Here is a 21,645-nt window from a genome sequence, read left to right as displayed (position 1 = left end):
TATATATTCTAATTATTACCCACTTATAGTCTACATATTATTTCTATATATTATCGATCTATTATATTATTAATTATCTAGACGTGAAGGTCTACTTACAACCATCAGTAAAACAGCACAAGGCTAAATTTTATACTTCAAAAATGTGTTTCTCAACAGATGTGCATTAAAAAAATGATCTCTTATTTAAAAATTTCTTCTTATAGTTAACAGCTACTCAGTCATAAGAGCATACATTTACAAAACAAAATGTGATTTCCAGAGAAGTGCCTCATTTCTGAGTAAAACCCTCTGGGAATGGCTGACAGAATGCCTCAAGCAAGTGCACCAGAGCCTGAGTCCTCTGGGTCCCGGTTTCCTCACAGAAACTCTCTATGCCCTAGATGTTCTGGCCTTGAGGTGGCATTCTGATAGCTTCTCTTCCAGATCCCTGCAGTCTCTCCTCCTGCTCTTCCAATAAAATTCAAGTAATGACTACAACCAGCTTGGCTGTCAATCAAAGAGGCCATGTTTTATTTCAAGGTAAAGCTCTTTTATTATTTCTATTCTAGCATTCAGAAGAAATATATGGAAGAAAAAAGTCTTATCCTTATTTACCTTTAGTGAACAATTAAAAGCCTACCACCCTAAAGTAAAATAAGCCCAGTCTATTCAAGTGTAAAGAATCTCTCATCTCTTTTGTGAAAGACATTTGCCCAAGTTTTAAACTTAATCAATTTTTGATAAATACAGATAATGAATTCCATTCCCAGGGGCACAGCTGGATAATACAAGTTGGCACCCTTATAAATCAAGATGAGATGTACACTGAAGTATAAAAAAAAATTCACATACTTGCACGAAGCACCGATGGTGTGACCTCAATTTCACTTGTTGCTTGATAAGGCTGAAAGGCGGAAACATTGTTGGTGCCAAGCTCGCTGCCAAATATCTCTGGACTCTGGGTGCCCGTGGAGCTGGCACTGGTGCCGTCCCCTCCGTGGTGCGGCTCCTGCTCATCAAACACCGCTACCAGCTGGAAACAACAGGGAGGTCTGTGTTTACAAAGACAGGCATTTAAAATGACAGCCGCCAACCCACACTACATCAGACTCACATCTAGAGAAGCAGAATCCATACCTGGGAACCTGGGAATGGGATGCTTCAAATTAAAGCCAAACTTCAAGAAACAATCTTTCCCTAAATTGTAATGCTTTACTTTTTTCATTTCAAAGTTGTACGTTTCCTATCCAAAATGCCACAGGTGAAAAATAGTCAGACGGTTTTATATCACAGAATGCTAAGGGAGATGGGGTTGATTTCAATCTTTTTGTAAATGATATATTAAGTGAAAAAATAAAAATGTATGTGTATATATAGTGCATATTTATATATGCTGTATAGTATATATACCAAAAGGTATAAGATATCCTCTATATAAAAAGAAGAGGATATTAAAATTGACACATGGATCTGCTCATTGGTGCAAAAGAAATAGAGGAAAGAACAAACCAATGACACCGGCTGCCTGCAGGGAGTTAACAGGGTTGAATGAGATAGAGAGTGGGAATGGATGATGGAGATACTGGTACAGTGACACTGTCCTGAATATTTTTTTTGTAACTGACTCTTAGAACCATAATAAAATAATAACCCAAATACCTAAAACAGAAATAAATAGTAGAAATCAGTTAGGGAGCAGGAGAATCCAAAATGGAACACAAACGAACCTAATGTTACAAATGAAAAACCCAACCCACTGAAGGGGAAGGGGAAGGCTTTCCACTGTTTATTGAAGGCTAATAAGAACTGCTGCAGAAACACTGTGTTCTAGTTAATAAATGTGTTCCTCACAGCACATAGTTGGTAAATTCTGACACTACTATTTCTATCACTATTACTACTCCTCCACCTCCTCCTACACCACACACACACCAGGAATAAATGAGAAGAAAAAATAGTTGGGACAATAAAAGCCAAAATTCTTACTATCATATACAGAAGATACAAATAAAATAAACTCATTGGTATTAAATTAAAATTGGAGGCATCAATATGAACTCGTGGTTTTTATAGGTAAGTATAGTAAGTAGGTAGAAGGACAGAGAGATATGTGTATGAAAGGATGTTAACCCATTTGTGGTATGCAAACATACATTTCTCAGTTCTACTCACTGAGAAGTCCCAGAAGCAATGACACCCACTCAGTACCAATGCACACAAGCACTCAAATCTTGGTTTCCAATGCCCTTCTCCAATAAATGACCCAAGGCTCCTTAAAGACACAATTCCACAGCTGGAGGAAGATAGAACACATGATGAGCCTGGAACATCGTATGATGCATCACAGATGTTGGGGGCACACCAATGAGAAAGGAGTGCGACTTGACAAAGCTCCCCATGGCTGAACAAGTGAACCGCTTATAACTCAGAAATAAACTAAATATCTGGGATTCCATAATGACGTAAATAAATAACTGCAGAAATAAATAAATGGTGGCAAATGAACAGCTCCTTTTCTTTGTAGCATTCCAATTAATACATGCAGAAGAATGATGAAAATAGGAATCAGTATCAAACACCTCCATGGTAATATCTACTGCAGGTAAATCTACCAATGGATGCCAAAATTAATGGGTGAGAACATAATGAGAAGCAGGATATTCACCTATCTCAAAGTATCTACCCATAAGATAGTCTTAATTAAAAAGAAAAAACAGTACCTTTGCCATGGAGAAATATGACCACTTTACCAAGGTTAATAGCATCAGTAATAAAACATTAGCATCACACGCCCTGTGATAAAATGCACTGAGAAGTATAACCTTACGTCAGTGGTATTCCTGCCAAAAATGAGTGCACTGTATCTATGTAATTATGAGGAAGCATCGGACAAATCCAAATTGAGAGACCTTCTATAAAATGACTCATATTCTTTAAAACTATCAAAGACATGTGCCGCGACCAGCGCGGGGAAGTGAAGACCTGAGTAGGGATAACAGAGGATGAAGGAAAACACAGAGACGAAGATCAGGTTGGGCCAGGTGGGACAGCGGCTCTGACGGAGACACACTGCCTCCACGCCTGTGTTCAGGCTGGTGATCTCTTGGGGCTTCGAACCTGGGTCCTTTGTTATCCCAGTCCGACACTCTATCCATTGTGTCACCACTGGCCCTGCTTTTGACACCAACTCCACAAACAGCCTTCAAGTTGTTTTAGTGACCTCGCCTTGCCTGGTCCCTCAAGGCCGAGCAGGGCCCTTCCTCTGCGCTCGGCTGCACGTGGGCCGGACGCATTCAGGTGCAGTGGCTCTCTGCAGACATGAATAGTGATGGACAGAACTCATGTGATTATGGAAGCTGAAGGACACAGAGGAGAAATAAGAGCTACATCCAATGCCAGGTCCCTGGCTGGATGCTGGACTAAAACAAACAAAAAAGGGACATTAGTGAAAATGAGGCCAAGTTCAAATGAAGGTTATAGATTAGTCCTTACCTTTGATAACTGAACTGTCGTGTGGTTCTGCAGTAGGAAGGCTTACGTGAAGGACATATAGAAACACTCTGTATTATTTTTGCAACTTTTCTTAGGTATAGAATTATGTCAAAATAAAATATTTTTAATTTAATAATACAGCATATTACAAAGTGCCATAAAAACTAAAATTCAGTCAGTTTCTTATTATAACTAAACAGTGGCAGCACTTCCTTAAAACCTGAAAGAATTATAAAAAAGTAACGAAGTCCAAAGGAACAACAGCACCCCGTCGTTCACCCTACACTCATGCCTAGCAAATTAAGCTCAGTGTTCCAAGAAAAGGGGGACATGGCTATACCCTAAACCAACCATGTGCTCTGCCTCCTATCTGAGCTTGTTCAATGCCAGTACTCCTATCGTTACAAAGGACAGCAAGATAAATTTACAGACTATGAGAAGGATTTGTAACTACAACCCTCATTTCATCGACAGTTTTGTCACTTTGAAGAAATACAATTTCCAACAACACACTATCAATCAATGCATAAGACAAGGAAAAGAAAGAAAGAAAGAAAGAAAGAAAGAAAGAAAGAAAGAAAGAAAGAAAGAAAGAAAGAAAGAAAGCCATCCTCACGTCATAAAGACGTGTTCAAACAGGAAGCTCGCAACCTCATTACAGTGCCTACATAATGTGCTGATCAAACAATCTGTAAGGGGTCTTGGCCAGTTGGCTCAGTGGTAGAGCACTGGCCCAACATGTGGAAGTCCCGGGTTCAATTCCCGGTCAGGGCACACAGGAGAAGCGACCATCTGCTTCTCCACCCCTCCCTTCTCGCTCTTGTTCTCTCCCTCTCTCTCCTCTCCCACAGTCATGACTCAAATGGTTCAAGCAAGTTGGCCTCAGGCACTGAAGTTGGCTCCATAGCTTCACTTCCAGCACTAAAATAACTCAATTGCCAAGCAACAGAGCAACGCCCCAGAGGGACAGAGCACTGCCCATTAGGGAGCTTGCCAGATGGATCATGGTTGGGGAGCATGCAGGAGTCTATCTCTCTGCCTCCCTGTCTCTCACTTAATAAAAAAAATCTCTAAGGAAGGTCACTGATAGGAAGAAATCAAAGTAGAATGAATAGTTGGGCCATTCAACCCGAGATAAGCAACGCCAAGTAGGAAACGAACTCCATCACATTTACAACAAATTGAAAGGTGTTTGTCTGCACAGAAATTTCCATACAAAGTCATGAAATCAGCCTAAAATCTAACCATTGAAGGCAAGAGCCTCCCTATGTTAATCATACACATGCATCCTACCACATCAGGGGTCGGTACAATTTTTTTGGAAAATTTACAGCCAGATAGATAGTAAATGTATTTTGGAGCTGTGCAATCTATATAGTAATCTACTCTGCCACGGTAGCATGAAAACAGCCATAGATAAATAGATAATACTTAAATAAAGGCACATAACTATCTCTGGCCCACAGGCCACACTTTAACAACTCTGCACTAGACTGCTCAAACTTCCAGTACTTTGCAATTTGGGAAATAAAACTAAAAGTCAAAGTTCCCTTGGTAGCCTGGATAAGCCTAACACTATCCATGGTCAGGCTACTCATTGGGATTACGATTTTTTTTTTTTTTTTTTTTGTATTTTTCTGAAGCTGGAAACGGGAGAGACAGTCAGACAGACTCCCGCATGCGCCCGACCGGGATCCACCCAGCACGCCCACCAGGGGCGACGCTCTGCCCACCAGGGGGCGATGCTCTGCCCCTCCGGGGCGTCGCTCTGCCGAGACCAGAGCCACTCTAGCGCCTGGGACAGAGGCCAAGGGGCCATCCCCAGTGCCCGGGCCATCTTTGCTCCAATGGAGCCTTGGCTGTGGGAGGGGAAGAGAGAGACAGAGAGGAAGGAGAGGGGGAAGGGTGGAGAAGCAGATGGGCACTTCTCCTATGTGCCCTGGCCGGGAATCAAACCCGGGTCCCCTGCAGGCCAGGCCGACGCTCTACCGCTGAGCCAACCGGCCAGGGCCGGGATTACAAATTTTTAAACTTGATAGTACCATGTCATTGGATCTCTCACAATGTTAGTGGCTGAAAATGCATTTGAAGACACTAGGTTTTGATATCTTGGCACTTGTGAATGGAAGCCAATGAAACAAGACCTGTTATGAACATCTCTCAACTGTGTGTTCTCTTAAGAATCAAGTCCCACCTGACCAGGCAGTGGCGCAGTGGACAGAGTGTTGGACTGGGATTTAGAGGACCCAGGTTTAAGACCCTGAGGTCGCCAGCTTGAATGTGGGCTCATCTGGTTTGAGCAAAGCTCACCAGCTTGGACCCATGGTCACTGGCTTGAGCAAGCAAGGGGTTACTTGGTCTGCTGTAGCCCCCCCAGTCAAGGCACATATGAGAAAGCAATCAATGAACTAAGGTGCCTCAACAAATAACTGAAGCTTCTTACCTCTCTCCCTTCCTGTCTGTCCCTATCTTTCCCTCTTAATCTCTCTCTCTGTCTCTGTCACAAAACTAAATAAATCAATAAAAAGAATCAAATCCTTGCTGCACACTAAAAATAACCCCCCCCAAATATCAGAGTCTTTAAATGCCATGCACGGGGTAAGGATGTCCACATACATTAGTTTCAATAATTATCTCTGGCATTTTTAGAAAATGCGAGGACTATGAAGTCTAGATCAAGTCTGGAAGAAATGCTGCCTGAATTTTGGCGGCAGGATTGCAGTTGGTGATGAGCGACGTGCCAACACCACACAGTTCCACAGCCTTCTGTAAGCCAGAGGTGAGGGCCAGGCATGGGTATGAAGTCCTTCTGCGTTCATCTGGGAAGGCTAACATGATTTTAGAAAGCTGACTCTACAAAGCATACACATAGTAACACAGCAAGAGGAAATGAGACTGTAACAAAAACATTACATATTAAATTTATCAAGAAATAAAAATAAAGGAAATGCCTGCTTTTAAATTTGTGAGACATGACTCAAATCTATATTTTAACAGATGGAGTCTTCACTGCTGCCCATGAAGTAGATTATTCTGAAAGCTCACTTTTGCTTTCAATAGCTGTTACTTGACCTCTTCTGATCTTCGTCTGTCAAGCCACCATGAGAAAAGACAGGTTGACTTGAGAATAACAGCCATGACAACCTGTGTATGTATCAACTTCAAACTCGGCCACATGTGTCCCACCACCCTCAGGATGAGCCATTGTAACACTTTGAAATATCAGAACCCCACAACAGAAAACCCATTTTATACACATCACACTCCAACACTTACAAACCGCTTGGATCCAGGGTGCCCCTTTCGATGGGTGAAATGGTGAGCTGCAGGCCTACAACAGCATGTAGGCAAGTGGCTAGTTCACAAAGAGACCTGCATTCAAAAACAGTGCTGCCTCCACTTCCTGGACGGTGGTAGGTAAATCCAGTGGCCTCTCTACCATCTCTAGGCCTTACTGTACTGATACTAAAAAAAGAGCAGAGTGCTTGTGGCTGGCACAATCCAGGCCATTACTGTTCCTGCCCAAATCCCCAGGACCTATCCCAGAACCTATGGGTGTTCTTCTTTCATGGCAAAGAAGACTTGAAGATGGGATTCAAGGTAAGAACCTTAAAGAGGAAGGTGAGCCTGTATTATCCACTGAGCCCATTGAAGCCCATGAGCAGAACAGTAGAGAACCTTTTTCAGTGGTGTCAGAGAAACGTATGACAATGTCTGAGGCGGTACCATGTTTGTTGCTGACTTTGAAAATGAGGAAAGAGACCCATGAGCCAAAACCATGGGGCCTCTCCAGAGGAAAAGCGAGTGAACTCTTGGTCAGGACCTCCAGAAAGAAACGCCTCTCTGTTCTCACCGTTACGTCACCCAGGCCAGATGTCTGTCACACAGAACTGTAAGGCGATAAATCGGTGATGCTTTAAGCCCCTCAGTTGTGACAGCAGCAACAGGAAACTAATACAGTGCCAAGGCCCACCCTCCTAGCCTTGCTGTGACAGAAAAGCTATAACAACTTTCAGAACACAGTGAGTGCATATTTAATAGTAGCTAGTGTTAAGTTATAGTGGTTTGGCTGACAAGTATGTACTTTTGTAAATGTGAGCATCAGTTTCAAGAGTAACTAAGGCCCTGGCCGGTTGGCTCAGCGGTAGAGCGTCAGCCTGGCGTGCGGGGGACCCGGGTTCGATTCCCGGCCAGGGCACATAGGAGAAGCACCCATTTGCTTCTCTACCCCCATCCCCTCCTTCCTCTCTGTCTCTCTCTTCCCCTCCCACAGCCAAGGCTCCATTGGAGCAAAGATGGCCCGGGCGCTGGGGATGGCTCTTTGGCCTCTGCCCCAGGCGCTAGAGTGGCTCTGGTCGCGGCAGAGCGACGCCCCGGAGGGGCAGAGCATCGCCCCCTGGTGGGCAGAGCGTCGCCCCTGGTGGGCGTGCTGGGACGCATGCGGGAGTCTGTCTGACTGTCTCTCCCGTTTCCAGCTTCAGAAAAATACAAAAAAAAAAAAAAAAGAGTAACTAAGGACTGCCTGACCAGGTAGTAGTGCAGTGGATAGAGCCTCAATTTGGAACATTTGAGGACCCAGGTTCAAAACCCTGAGGTCACCAGCTTAAGTGCAGGCTCACTAGCTTAAGCGTAGGATCATAAACATGATCCCATGGTCACTAGTTGAGCCCAAAGGTCGCTGGTTTGAGCCCAAGGTATCTGGCTTGAACAAGGGGTCACTGGCTTGGCTGGAGACCCTGGCCAAGGCACATATAAGAAAGCAATCAATAAACACCTAATGAGACTAAGGAGTCGCAATGATGAACTAATGCTTCTCATCTCTCTCCCTTCCTGTCTGTCTGTCCCTATCTGTCTCACTCTCTGACAAGTACATACCTTTATAAATGTGAGCATCAGTTTCAAAAGTAACTAAAGACTGACACAGAACTCTTCTATACACCAATAAAAAGAGAGGGGAAAAGAGGAGGGGCCCTGGCCGGACAGCTTAGATGGTTAGAGTCGTCCTGAAGAGCAAAGGCTGCCAGTTTGATCTCTGCTCAGGGTACATATAACAACAGATCGATGTTCCTGTCTCTCTTAGTCTCTTCCTTCTTCTATCTAAAATTAATAAAATAAACATTAAAAAAATAAATACCACAGAAGAAGAGAAAGAGAAACTTTGCTAGATAAAATCCAAAATCACATGATCCAAAATCACAATAAGCACAAAATGCAGTTCATTCAGAGACGTACTACATCCTCCCCACTGCTCACAGAAAATCAGAGAGGACTCTGTATTTTACAGAAAACTAAGACGCAGATGAACTTGGCCAGAGTGGAACAATAAATAAGTACCCAGAATGAATCTGAGATTGGAAAGCAAACCTCTCTCTCCCAGGACTCCTGTGCATAGCAGAGCCCACTGCGAAGCCACGGACTGCAACCACCTGTAAGTCTTTGAATATGATTCTGTTCATTCTTGATTTCCAAAGGAAATAATCCTCCTCACCAAATTCACGTCATTTTGACACCAGCCCCTAACATGTTCTGAACATATTTGAGGGTAACCAAGACAAATAAAAACAAATCCATGCCAGCACTATCAGAAGAGTTTTCAAAAAGCATCACACAGCCTCTCAGATTCTGTCTTCTTGCAGGAAAATGGCAGGTGACTGTAAACCAAGGAACTATCTAAGTGAGATCTCAAGGCCCAGACTCACACACCTCAGAAGTTCCTTTACCGACACCATCCTTGGGCAATCGTTCTGCTGATTTCTACATGGACAGGCTAAATATACCCCTAGAGAAAGGGCATTATCATGAGTCACATAAATGTCTTTTGCATACTCAGCATAAGATATGGAATGGTTTGACTCTGAAATAAAGAACTCTTTAGAAAGGTTTCATATTTTTGGCCCTGAAAAAGGTCCGAAGCATATTGGAAAAAGAAACTACTACAAATCAGAATAAACTTGAAAATACCTTTCAGACCCCCTCTTCGCCTTAAGGAACTTGAGTGGCATCAAGGAGTTAGGCAAACTCCACTGAATCACTTGGTCTACAATATCTCAAAACAAAATCAGCAAGAAACACAAAAGAGAAAGAGCACTTGATTGTGGTTCTGGCTGGGAACGACTGTCTGTGTCTGACATATATAATGTCAACAGTCTCCCTAGCACAGTACTATGGTGGTGATGCCCTTGAACCCCAAAATAATGAAGGCGTAATATAACGTGCATCTCTGGGCAACACCGGGGAGAGCTCACAGGCAGATCTGCCTATAAAGGATAAATTCAACAGAAAGAAATTACAGTCAACGTGACAGCTATAAAACAAAGCACCAAGTTCCTGAAAAACTAACATTGAAAATCCAGTGGTCAAGACACATCTATTTTATGATTGAAGTGAGGCTGTCCCATAACACACAATCTTAAATGATCACTATTCCAGAAAAGGCTTTTCCTTCCTATAGGTCAATCTATATATGTGTTTTTATTGTTAGGAGCACACACATCGAGACCTTTACATTGTGTGCCCTTTCACTCAGAGATGGTCTTTCAAAGAGCTGGTAAAGTAGGTTCTGGGATTCCCCTTTATCCACCTTTTTTTTTTTGGAAATTCATCTTCACTTGTCTCTGTAAAGCACACGGGATAACCCATGGCACACGTGTAAGAGGAAAACATAACAAACACTGGCATGGTTATCTAGTTGAGCACACTATGTCATGTACTCCTAAGAAAGGAATCAATGTAATAAACCCTTACCGCTGCCATTTGAAACAACGTAACACATCGCAAGGTAAGAAATTGCTACCTGGTCCTGGCCAGGTGGCTCAGTAGTAAAGCATCAGCCTAGCATGTGGAAATCCCAAGTTCGATTCCTAGTCAGGGCACACAGGAGAAGTGCCCATCTGCTTCTCCACACCTCCCCCTCTCCTTTCTCTCTATCTCTGTCTCTCTTTCCCTCCCACAGCCAAGGCTCCACTGGAGCAAAGTTGGCCTAGGCACTGAAGATGGCTCCATGACACTAGAATGGCTCTGTATACAACGGAACAACACCGCAGATGGGCAGAGTATCTGGTGGGCATGCCAGGTGGATCCTGGTCGGGTGCATGCAGCAATCTGTCTGACTGCCTCCCCACTTCTAACTTCAAAAAAGTACAAAAGAAAGAAATTGCTACCTGTACCACCAAGGAGGCCATCCCCATCAGGCGTTTCCACCTATTGCTATTCAAAGGTCACCAGCCCCACAAGAGCTAGCAGCACCCTTTATAATGAAAGCACTGGGTCACAGATCCCTGATAAAAAAGGTATTATGCTCCATGTGGAAACTGCAGTGAACTATTTTTACTTCGGATGCTCCCTGGCCCGATGCTCACATTTCAGAGCTAGAATTTAATTCTGCTGTCCCTCAGGGTTAAACATTCTATCATCATTCAGCATTTGGACTGATAAGATTCTCATGTTAGAGTCATGTTCAACTAATAGTCTTCAATATGTCAATAGCAAACCACAATGAAAATATGCAAATGCTACACCCATAAGCTAGCTGACCTACTTGTCAGATATAAGCTAAACCCTTCTCCTCCTTTCCCTCCCTACCCCGTCACCAAGTGCTGTGTTCCATTTGTCCTCATCTGTGAGGTTACAACTGCATGACACCACTGCTTAAGAGGTAATAAAAAGCAAGGTTGTACAGTACAATAAAAGAAAATAATCCTAAAATTGGCTAATCACAAACAGGCATGTTGACTTCAAACTAAAGAAGGTGGCCTTCGTTGTGATTTTTATCATGAACACACACAGCTTTCACTCAGGGAAAAAGGAGACACTAAGGTAAAACTGGGAAAGTGATACAAATCTCAGACACAAATGTACTGATAAATAACTAGTAACTATATTGACATGAAAAAACAGAAAGAACTTTAAAATCCATTAAACTTCCTGATGACTGAACTTATTTTAATGACATAAAGACCATATATTAGATCCTTAGTCATTCTCTGAGCCTTACTTGCTCTAATGACTCATTAAAAACTTACTTAAGACAGCCACGCCCGGGAAGGAGGGGCAGAAACCACAGCAACAGCCCCAGTGGGCAGTCACCGGCAACACCCATAACAAAACACCCTAGGCAGCAACAGCAGAGGGGGTGGCAGGACTGCAGATAGACCATACCTAGGGAACAGAGGCCACACCCAGTAGACTCCAGGGGCCAAAACCTTCCTTTATACAGAGAAAATGAGAAGGCACAGAAATGCAACACAAATGAATCAAGAGTAATCCCCAGAAAAGGACCTGAATAAATAAGATATAACCGAATTATCAGATGCGGAGTTTAAAATAACGATTGTTAGGATCCTCAAAGATATTAGAACAACAATAGATGGTCATTAAAAACACCTAAATAAAGAGATAGCAAATATAAAAAAGAACATTGAAATAATAAAAAAGAATCAGTCAGAAATGATAAATACAATATCAGAAATGAAGAACACAATGGAAGGAATTAAAAGTAGAATGCATAAAGCTGAGAATCGAATCAGTGAGTTAGAGGACACATAAAGAACAAGAGAAAGAACAAGGGATAGAGACTTTCTTCAAGCATATCATAGCTGAAAACAACCCTCAATTAAGGCAGGAAAACATGTCACATGTTCAAGAAGCACAGAAAACTCCATTAAAGAGAAACCCAAAGAAATCAACACCAAGACACATCATAATTAAAATACCAAAGCTAAGTGATAAAGAGAAAATATTAAAAGCTGCTAGAAGAAAAAGGACTATCACCTACAAAGGAGCCCCCATAAGGATGACTTCCGACTCCTCAACAAAAACACTTGAGGCCAGAAGGGAATGGCAAGAAATATTCAAAGTAATGCAGAACAAGAGCCTACAACCAAGACTACTTTATCCAGCAACGCTATCATTTAAAATTGAAGGAAAAATAAAAAGCTTTCCAGAAAAAAAAAAACCTCAAGGAATTCATTACAACCAAACCAAGGCTGCAAGAAATGCTAAGGGGCCTGTTGTAAACAGATCAAAGGAGAAAAAGAATATAGGAAAAAAGGAATACTGCTTTAAAAAATAAAATGACATAAACAATTACATATCAATAATAACCTTAAATGTAAATGGATTAAATGAACCGATCAAAAGACATAGGGTACCTGTGTGGATAACAAAACAGGACCCATACATATGCTGTCTACAAGAGACACACCGTAAAACAAAAGATGCACATAGACTGAAGATAAAAGGATGGAAAAAAAATATTTCACGCAAATGGATACAAAAAAAAAGATGGGGTAGCAATAATTATATCAGACAAAATAAAATTTAAAACAAAGACTATAGTTAGAGATAAAGAAGGTCACTACATAATGATAAAGGGAGCAATCCAACAGGAAGATATAAGCGTTATAAATATCTGCGCACCTAATATAGGACCACGTAAATATATAAAGCAGACTTTGATGGATTTAAAGGGCGAGATCAACAGCAATACTATAATAGTAGGGGATTTCAATACCCCACGAACATCACTAGATAGATCATCAAGAAAGAAAATTAACAAAGAAACAGCAGACTTAAAGGACATACTAGATCAACTTGATTTATTTTTTGTTTGTTTGTTTTGCTTTTATATTTTTCTGAAGTTGGAAGCCGGGAGGCAGTCAGAAAGACTCCCGCATGCACCCGACCAGGATCCACCCGGCATGCCCACCAGGGGACGATGCTCTGCCCATCTGGGGCGTCACTCCGTTGCAACCAGAGCCATTCTAGTGCCTGAGGCAGAGGCCACTGAGCCATCCTCAGCACCTGGGCCAACTCTGCTCCAATGGAGCCTTGGCTGCAGGAGGGGAAGAGAGAGACAGAGAGGAAGGAGAGGGGGAGGAGTGGAAAAGCAGATGGGCGCTTCTCCTGTGTGGCCCGGCAGGGAATCAAACCCAGGACTCCTACACGCCAGGCCGACGCTTTACCATTGAGCCAACCGACCAGGGTAGATCAACTTGACTTAATAGATATCTTCAGAACATTTCATCCAAAAACAGCAGAATATACATTCTTCTCAAGTGCTCAGGGTACATTCTCTAGAATAGACCACACGTTAGGGCACAAAAGCGATCTCAACAAATTTAAGAAGTCTGAAATCATATGGAGCATTTTCTCCAATTACAATGTCATGAAACTAGAAATCAACCACAATTTAAAAACTGAAAACTATCCAAACACTCAGAAACTAAATAGCATGTTATTAAACAACAAATGGGTAAACAATAAGATCAAAGAAGAAATTAAAACATTCCTAGAAACAAACGATAATGAGCATACATCAACTCAAAATTTGGGGGACACAGCAAAAGTAGTCCTGAGAGGCAAGTTCATAGCATTACAGAACATCTCAAGAAGCTAGAAAAAGCTCAAATAAACAACTTGACCCTACATCTAAAAGAACTAGAAAAAGAACAGCAAGTAAAACCCAGAGCAAATAGAAGAAAGGAAATAATAAAGATCAGAGCAGAAATAAATGACATAGAGGCTAAAGAAACAATACAGAGGATCAATGAAACCAGGAGCTGGTTCTTTGAAAAGGTAAACAAGATCAATGAACCTTTAACCAGACTCACCAAGAAATAAACAGAGAGAACTCAAATAAATAAAATTAGAAACGAGAGTGGAGAAATAACAACTGACACAACAGAAATACAAAATATTGTAAGAAAATACTATGAAGAACTGTATGCCAAAAAACTAGACAACCTAGATGAAATGGACAAATTCCTTGAAACATATCATCTTCCAAAAATTAATCTGGAAGAATCAGAAAACCTAAACAGACCGATTACAACAAATGAGATTGAAACAGTTATCAAAAGGCTCCCAAAAAAGAAAAGTCCTAGGCCTGATGGCTTCACAAGTGAATTCTACCAAATATTCAAAGAAGAATTAACCCCTATCCTTCTCAAGCTATTTCAAAATATTCAAGAGGAAGGAAGACTTCCAAGCTCCTTTTATGAGGCGAGCATAATTCTGATTCCAAAACCAGGCAAAGACAACACAAAGAAAGAAAATTATAGGCCAATATCTCTGATGAATTTAGATGCTAAAATCCTCAACAAAATATTAGCAAACTAGATCCAGCAATATATGAAAAAAATCAGACACCACAATCAAGTGGGTTTTATTCTCGGGAAACAAGGCTGGTACAATATTCGTAAATCAATCAATGTGATTCATCACATAAACAAAAGGAAGGAGAAAAACCACATGATAATTTCAATAGATGCAGAAACAGCATTTGATAAAATCCAGCACCCATTCATGATCAAAACTCTCAGCAAAGTGGGAATACAGGGAACATACCTCAACATGATAAAGGTCATCTATGACAAACACACAGTCAACATCATACTCAATGGGCAAAAATGAAAACAATCCCCTTAAGGTCAGGAACAAGGCAGGGGTGCCCCCTTTCACCACTCTTACTCAACATAGTTCTGGAAGTCCTAGCCATAGCAATCAGACAAGAAAAAGGAATAAAAGGTATACAATTTGGAAAAGAAGAAGTAAAACTATCATTATTTACAAATGATATGATATTGTATATAGAAAACCCTAAAGTTGCAGTCAAAAAACTACTAGACCTGATAAATGAATTCAGCAAGGTGGCAGGATATAAAATTAATACTCAGAAATCAGAGGCATTTTTATACACTAACAATAAACTGTCAGAAAGAGAAATCAAGGAATCAATCCCCTTTACCATTGCAACCAAAAAAATAAAATACCTAGGAATAAATTTAACCAGGGAGATTAAAGACTTGTACTCGAAAAATTATAAAACATTGATAAAAGAAATCAGGGAAGATACAAACAAGTGAAAGCATATACCGTGTTCATGGTTAGGAAAAATAAACATCATTAAAATGTCTATATTACCCAAAACAATTTAAAAATTCAATGCAATACCGATTAAAATAACAATGACTTACTTCAAAGATAGAGAACACATATTCCAAAAATTTATATGGAACCAAAAGAGAACACGAATAGCCTCAGCAATCTTGAAAAGGAAGAATAAAGTGGGAGGTATCACACTTCTGTATATCTACAGAAGTTATACTACAAGGCCACTATACTCAAAACAGCCTTGTATTGGCATAAGAACAGGCATATAGATAGATCAATGGAACAGAACATAGAACCCAGAAATAAACCCACACTTTTACGGACAACTGATATTTGACAAAGGAGGTAAGAGCATACATTCGAGTAAAGATAGCCTCTTCAAAAATGGTGTTGGGAAAATTGTACAGCTACCTGAAAAAAAATGAAACTAGAACACCTACTTACACCATTCATAAAAATAAAATCAAAATGGATAAAAGACTTAAATGTAAGCTGTAAAACCATAAGCATCTTAGAAGAAAACATAAGCAGTAAGTTCTCTGACATCTCTCGCAGCAATATATTTGCCGATTTGTCTCCACAGGGAAGTGAAATAAAAGACAGGATAAACAAATGGGACTTTATCAAACTAAAGAGCTTCTACACAGCTAAAGACAATAAGAACAGAATAAAAGACAAACTACACAATGGGAGAATATATTTGACAATGTATCTGATAAGGGGTTAATAACCAAAATTTATAAAGAACTTGTAAAACTCAATAGTTTTACAGGAAGACAAACAATCCAATCCAAAAATGGGCAAAAGAAATGACTAGACACTTCTCCAAAGAGGACATACATAGGCAGATGAAAAATGCTCAACATCACTAATCATTAGAGAAATGCAAATTAATACCACAATGAGATATCACCTCACACCAATCAGAATGGCTCTCATCAACAAAACAACACAGAATAAGTGCTGGCCAGGATGTGGAGAAAAGGGAACCCTCCTGCATTGCTGGTGGGAATGCAGACTGGTACAGCCTCTGTGAAAAACAATATGGAGATTCCTCAAGAAATTAAAAATCGAACTGCCTTTTGACCCAGCTATCCCCCCTTTTAGGAATATACCCCAAGAACACCATAGCACTGTTTGAAAAGAAGAAATGCACGACCATGCTTATGGCAGCATTGTTCACAATAGCGAAGATGTGGAAACAGCCCAAGTGTCCATTAGTGGACGAGTGGATTAAAAAGCTTAGGTACATATATACTATGGAATACTACTCAGCCATAAGAAATGATGACATCGGATCATTTACAACAACATGGATGGACCTTGATAACATTATACTGAGCGAAATAAGTAAATCAGAAAAAACTAAGAACTATATGATTCCATACATAGGTGGGACATAAAGATGAGACTCAGAGACATGAAAAACAGTGTTGGGGTTACAGGGTGGGGGGATGAGAGGGAGGGGGCTGGGGGAGGGGAGGGGCACAAAGAAAATCAGTTAGAAGGTGACGGAAGACAATTGGACTTTGAGTAATGGAAATGCAGCATAATCAAATGACAAAATAACCTAGAGATGTTTAATCTGAACATATGTACCCTGATTTACCAATGTCACCTAATTAAATTTAATTAAAAAAAAAAAGAATTTGTCTCACGGCTAATTCAGGCAGTTAGAAGAAAAGTATAAGGATGCTAATTCTGCTTCTCAGGCCACATCCTGCAAAAGGGGCCCCAAGAAAATTGGTCATTTGGCTCCACTAATTTTGCCAATTGGATTTAAAAAAATAGGTCAGGAACACCCTGAAATGGAACTAACAATACATGGGCATAAATTTAAAGGACTTTTAGATATTGGAGCTGATAATTGGATTTAAAAAAATAGGTCAGGAACACCCTGAAATGGAACTAACAATACATGGGCATAAATTTAAAGGACTTTTAGATATTGGAGCTGATGTATCTGTTATTGCTAGGTACACTGGCCTCCTTCCTGGCCCACTCATGCAGCAGCCACAGAATTACAAGGTATAGGGCAGAGTAAATCCCTTCAACCAAGTTCATTCTGGATTTTTAAGCCTCATGTGCTCCCTGGATGGCCAGTTAATTTGTGGAGTAGAGATGTTTTGAAAAACACAGGAGTGTTGCTTGTCAGTCCTAATGATCTACTCAGTACTCAGATGCTTGATCGGGGATTTTTGTCCACTAAGGGACTAGAAAAAGAACAGCGAGGAATTCTCACCCCCATAGAAGTGGCATCCAATACCAGAAGGTGTGGATTAGGATATCAAAATTTAGCATAGGGGCCTTGGTAGCTCCTGCTACCCCAATAATGCATTGTGCAGACCCAATTACTTGGAAATCAGATAATCCTGTATGGGTAGACCAATGGCCCCTTACTCAGGAGAAACTTAGGGCAGCTGCTCAATTAGTAAAAGAGCAGCTACAGCTTGGGCACATTGAACCATCTAATAGCCCATGGAATACACTTCCATATTTTGATCTTGTTGCCTCCTGGATTATCAAAGGGCATAGGCGACCCTTACAGCTTATAGGTTTTGAGTCTCAAAATTATTGTTGTTCCTTTTTTCAAAGGATCAACAACAATGGCTCTGGGAAGACTAGAATTATATGCCATTATCATGGCTTTTCAGCATTTGCCATATTCCTACTTTAATCTATAGACAGACAGCAAATATTTACTTATGGTGTTTCCACTATAAAGACCGCGGTCTTGGGGACAACTGCTGATGAACTATTTCAGCAGTTACTCCTTCTTCGAAGACTTGTATGTCAACATAGAGCTCCATGTTTTATAGGACATACTCGAGTTCACTCAATGCTCCCTGGAGCTTTAGCACAAGGGAATGCCCTTGTTGATCAAGCTACCCAAAAAAAAATTATTTGGATCAACCATGACAGATCGAGCAATTCAGTCTCATACTATTCATCACCAGAATGCTTCAGTCCTGTGTGAACAGCTTCAACTTTCTCGGGAAGCAGCATGGCAGACTGGGAAATCCTGTCCAAAGAGTCCTACACTACAATCTCTCCCTTCATTTAGAATTAACACTCAAGGACTCCTACCAGGACAACTCTGGCAAATGGATGTTACTCATATACCTTCATTTGGCAAACAATCCTATGTCCATGTTACAGTGGATACCTATTCTGGATTTATAGTAACTTCTGTCAGAAAAGGAGAGGCTGCTAAGCATGTTATAGCTCATTGTCTGTATGCATTTTTCTATTATTGGATTTCCTAAACTGGTTAAACTGACAATGCTATTGCATATGGAGCAAAAGCATTTACTGTATTCTGTCAAACCTTTTGAATTATGTGTATTTCTTACAATCGTCAAAGTCAAGGTATTATTAAAGTGTACCCAGCAAATATTTTAAGGTCAATTTAAAAAAATTTAAAAGGGGGAAGTCATATCCAGGAACTCTTATCCTGGGTCTACTATTTCATGCTTTTTACTTAAAAATTTTTAAATTTCTTTTGAATGCTGATGAACAGGAGACACCAAATCTTTTTCTCTGGCAAACTTCTATCTTCTTTTATTTGATCCAGCTAATAACACTGTTTTGTCTTTTTCCAAATAGCTCCAGATATACGGAAAAGGTTTATATAGACGGATGGGGATCCTCAAACCCCTCAGCGAGATCTTCTGAGCATGGCCTTTAAGGTACCAAGAGGCAGAAAAAGCCCAATAGAGATCAGGTGAACTACCAGCTTTGAGGATATGCCCTTAAAGGCTCCAACACCCCAAAGGGGTCTCTTAGGATTCCATCTGGGTCCTGCTTCAATAGTCAATAGGAAGGTCATTCAGCTAAAGCCTGCCAGGCTTACCTGCCTTTGCTGTGAGGAAAAAGGGACACTGGAAGGTAGGCTTCCCCCTCGCTCCTCTAAGGGAGAGTTCAGTCTCTTCCAGCCCTGCTCCAGCCACCTATGACCTAACATTGCCCAGAAAGCTGGGGTTTGCCACTGAAGGCTGAAGATGCCCAGGGCCAATGGCCCCATCTACGACACTGTGGACGAGCCTAGGGTATTTCTTCCAAGAAGCAGGTAAACTGATCTTACTTGCACAAGGGCCACTTAACTATGCCTTGCCTGAATAGTCAGTTTTTTTATTCTTCCCTCGAAGATCTCTGCTGTGGGTGTTGATAGTCCTATTTTCTGTTGCTTTGTTTAATATATAGTGTTTCCTTTATTCCTCCTACCTCAATGCCTCACTCATATTTCAGGCTGGGACCTACTCCTAATTTACAGCTCTCTTTCGCCCCTTTGCCAACTTCTATTATGAATCTACCTTTGCCACCCAGCTTAGTGTATCCCAAGGTTCTCTTTACCATGCCACAGTCGCAGAACTCCAGGGAAGAGCAACCTGGTCTCATCTCTCCAGGCAGAGGAGAACAGAAGCTCTGTCTCCACATATGCTGCAGATGGCTTTTCCAGTCTACCTGAATCATTACCAGCTAGAAGCAGTGGCCATTGGGACTTGGACGTGGGCTGCAAAGTATAGAATTGTGACAACAATTCCAGTGCCATGCGGACTTTTCCTGGATGTGATCTTTTTCTGGGCTCCCGCTCCATGTGACAGCTCCTAATGAACTGAACTGGGGTTGGGTTGCATTTGCAGGGATTTGGAATAGTGTGCTTGCTGTATTAATCAAGAGTTTGCTTAAAGGCCTTAATCACTGTAAAAAAAAAATAGAAGACTGGATAAAGAAGATGTGGCACATATACACTATGGTATACTACTCAGCCAGAAGAAATGATGACATTGGATCATTTACAACAAAATGTTGGGATCTTGATAACATTATACAGACTGAAATAAGTAAATCAGAAAAAACAAAAAAAAAACCACCAACATTTAAATAGAGCTACTGTTTTGCTGAACAAGCAAACAGCATTAAAAGAGTATCTCTGAGTCAATGATTTTCTTTAGTAGTAGTAATACAAGCCACACCAGTAAAACTTCTCAAAGGGGAGAATCTCAAGTTGCCACTTAGAAACTCTAACTGCTCCACAGGCAAGAGTAACTGTGCTTCATCAGCATTTTAACTAAGTATATTTTGTCCTTTCCAAAAAAAAAAAAAGGAAATAAAATGGACCCAAAGCTTAGAAAGGAAGTCTTTAAATGCCATGCGCATACTAAAAGCTAAGCTAAGGATGGCAGCAAGTAAGGAACACTCTCCCACAATGCACCACGAGACTTGACCTCAAACCTACTCAACACCTAGCTCCAGGGCTTGAGACTTTAGAGGCAGCCGGCCTCGCCACCTGGTCATTCTGCCAGTCTTCCAACACATACCCATCTAAACATGAGGAAGTCATGAAACTAGGATTCCACAACAAGGTGTTTTGACAATCAATATGTATGACTTATTAATTCAGGAATAGCTATTCAGGATTAATATTCAGAAATAAGCAGCATTAACAAACAGTAAAGAGACTCCCTCAAGAGCAACTCTTTCAATGAATGTGTCACAGTGTGGGATTGGGGTAGATGTTAAAATGTATATTTTATTTATCCAAAGCCCAACATCACGTAAGAAATAGGGCACAATGAGACAAGCCAAAACCACACGCACATATACATACCACACCTTTTCAATGCCTTACTCTAAACTGTGATTAAAAGTACACTACCAAGACCTTGATGTTACCTGAGCTTTAGTGAGCAAGTATGTGTGAAATGAACCTTCCCACCTCCATCCAACAAAGCTCTGCCATTTCCCCCTTCACTTTCAAGTCTTTGACACCATCCTCAGCTCTCCCCAGTCCCTGACCCCCAGACTTAGGGATGAAAAGCAGCCGGTGATTGCTCATCCCAGAAGTACAGCTCCATAACTACCACCAGGCAGGACCACCGAGTCTTCGATAGATAAATCTCACGCCCTGCTCTCATTCATCTGGATTTTTGTTTCCATTGGGTAAGTCTGCCAAGGCACTTGAGCCCCTTGGTGAGGAAGAAGGTCCCCTGGAGTTTTTGCACCTCCTCAGCCATCCAGGCAAATGAAGCCTGGGCCTGTTAAACTCATCTGAACACCTTGTTTCCATATGTTCATGCTATCCTCAATTCCTCCCCGCATCGCACTGTGCAACCAGCAAGATACAAATGTTTGCAAGAGAGGAAGGTAGGAGGGTTGCATGAGAGGAAGGTAAGCCTAATATGGAAACTCCATTCTCCCACAAGCCTGAATCATGGAGTTCTGAGCTGGAGTTTGTATCAGACTCTTTTGGGCATACAGGAGAAATCAGCCTAAGTC

At 41.2% G+C, this 21,645-nt stretch overlaps 1 protein-coding gene across 9 annotated transcripts in view; it reads right to left on the bottom strand.

Moving 5' to 3' along the window:
• Positions 1 to 21,645, bottom strand: part of PARD3 (par-3 family cell polarity regulator) — a 733,297-nt gene that overhangs the window by 457,522 nt on the left and 254,130 nt on the right. For all 9 annotated transcript variants that reach the window (XM_066281087.1, XM_066281085.1, XM_066281090.1 and 6 more), the window contains exon 3: positions 835 to 1,015. In XM_066281087.1, the coding sequence (XP_066137184.1) occupies positions 835 to 1,015 (181 nt within the window). The remainder of the gene's footprint in view (positions 1 to 834; positions 1,016 to 21,645) is intronic.

This window comes from Saccopteryx bilineata, chromosome 5 (assembly GCF_036850765.1).
Source record: "Saccopteryx bilineata isolate mSacBil1 chromosome 5, mSacBil1_pri_phased_curated, whole genome shotgun sequence".
Lineage (NCBI taxonomy): Eukaryota > Metazoa > Chordata > Mammalia > Chiroptera > Emballonuridae > Saccopteryx > Saccopteryx bilineata.
This window is presented reverse-complemented; position numbering and strand designations above follow the sequence as displayed.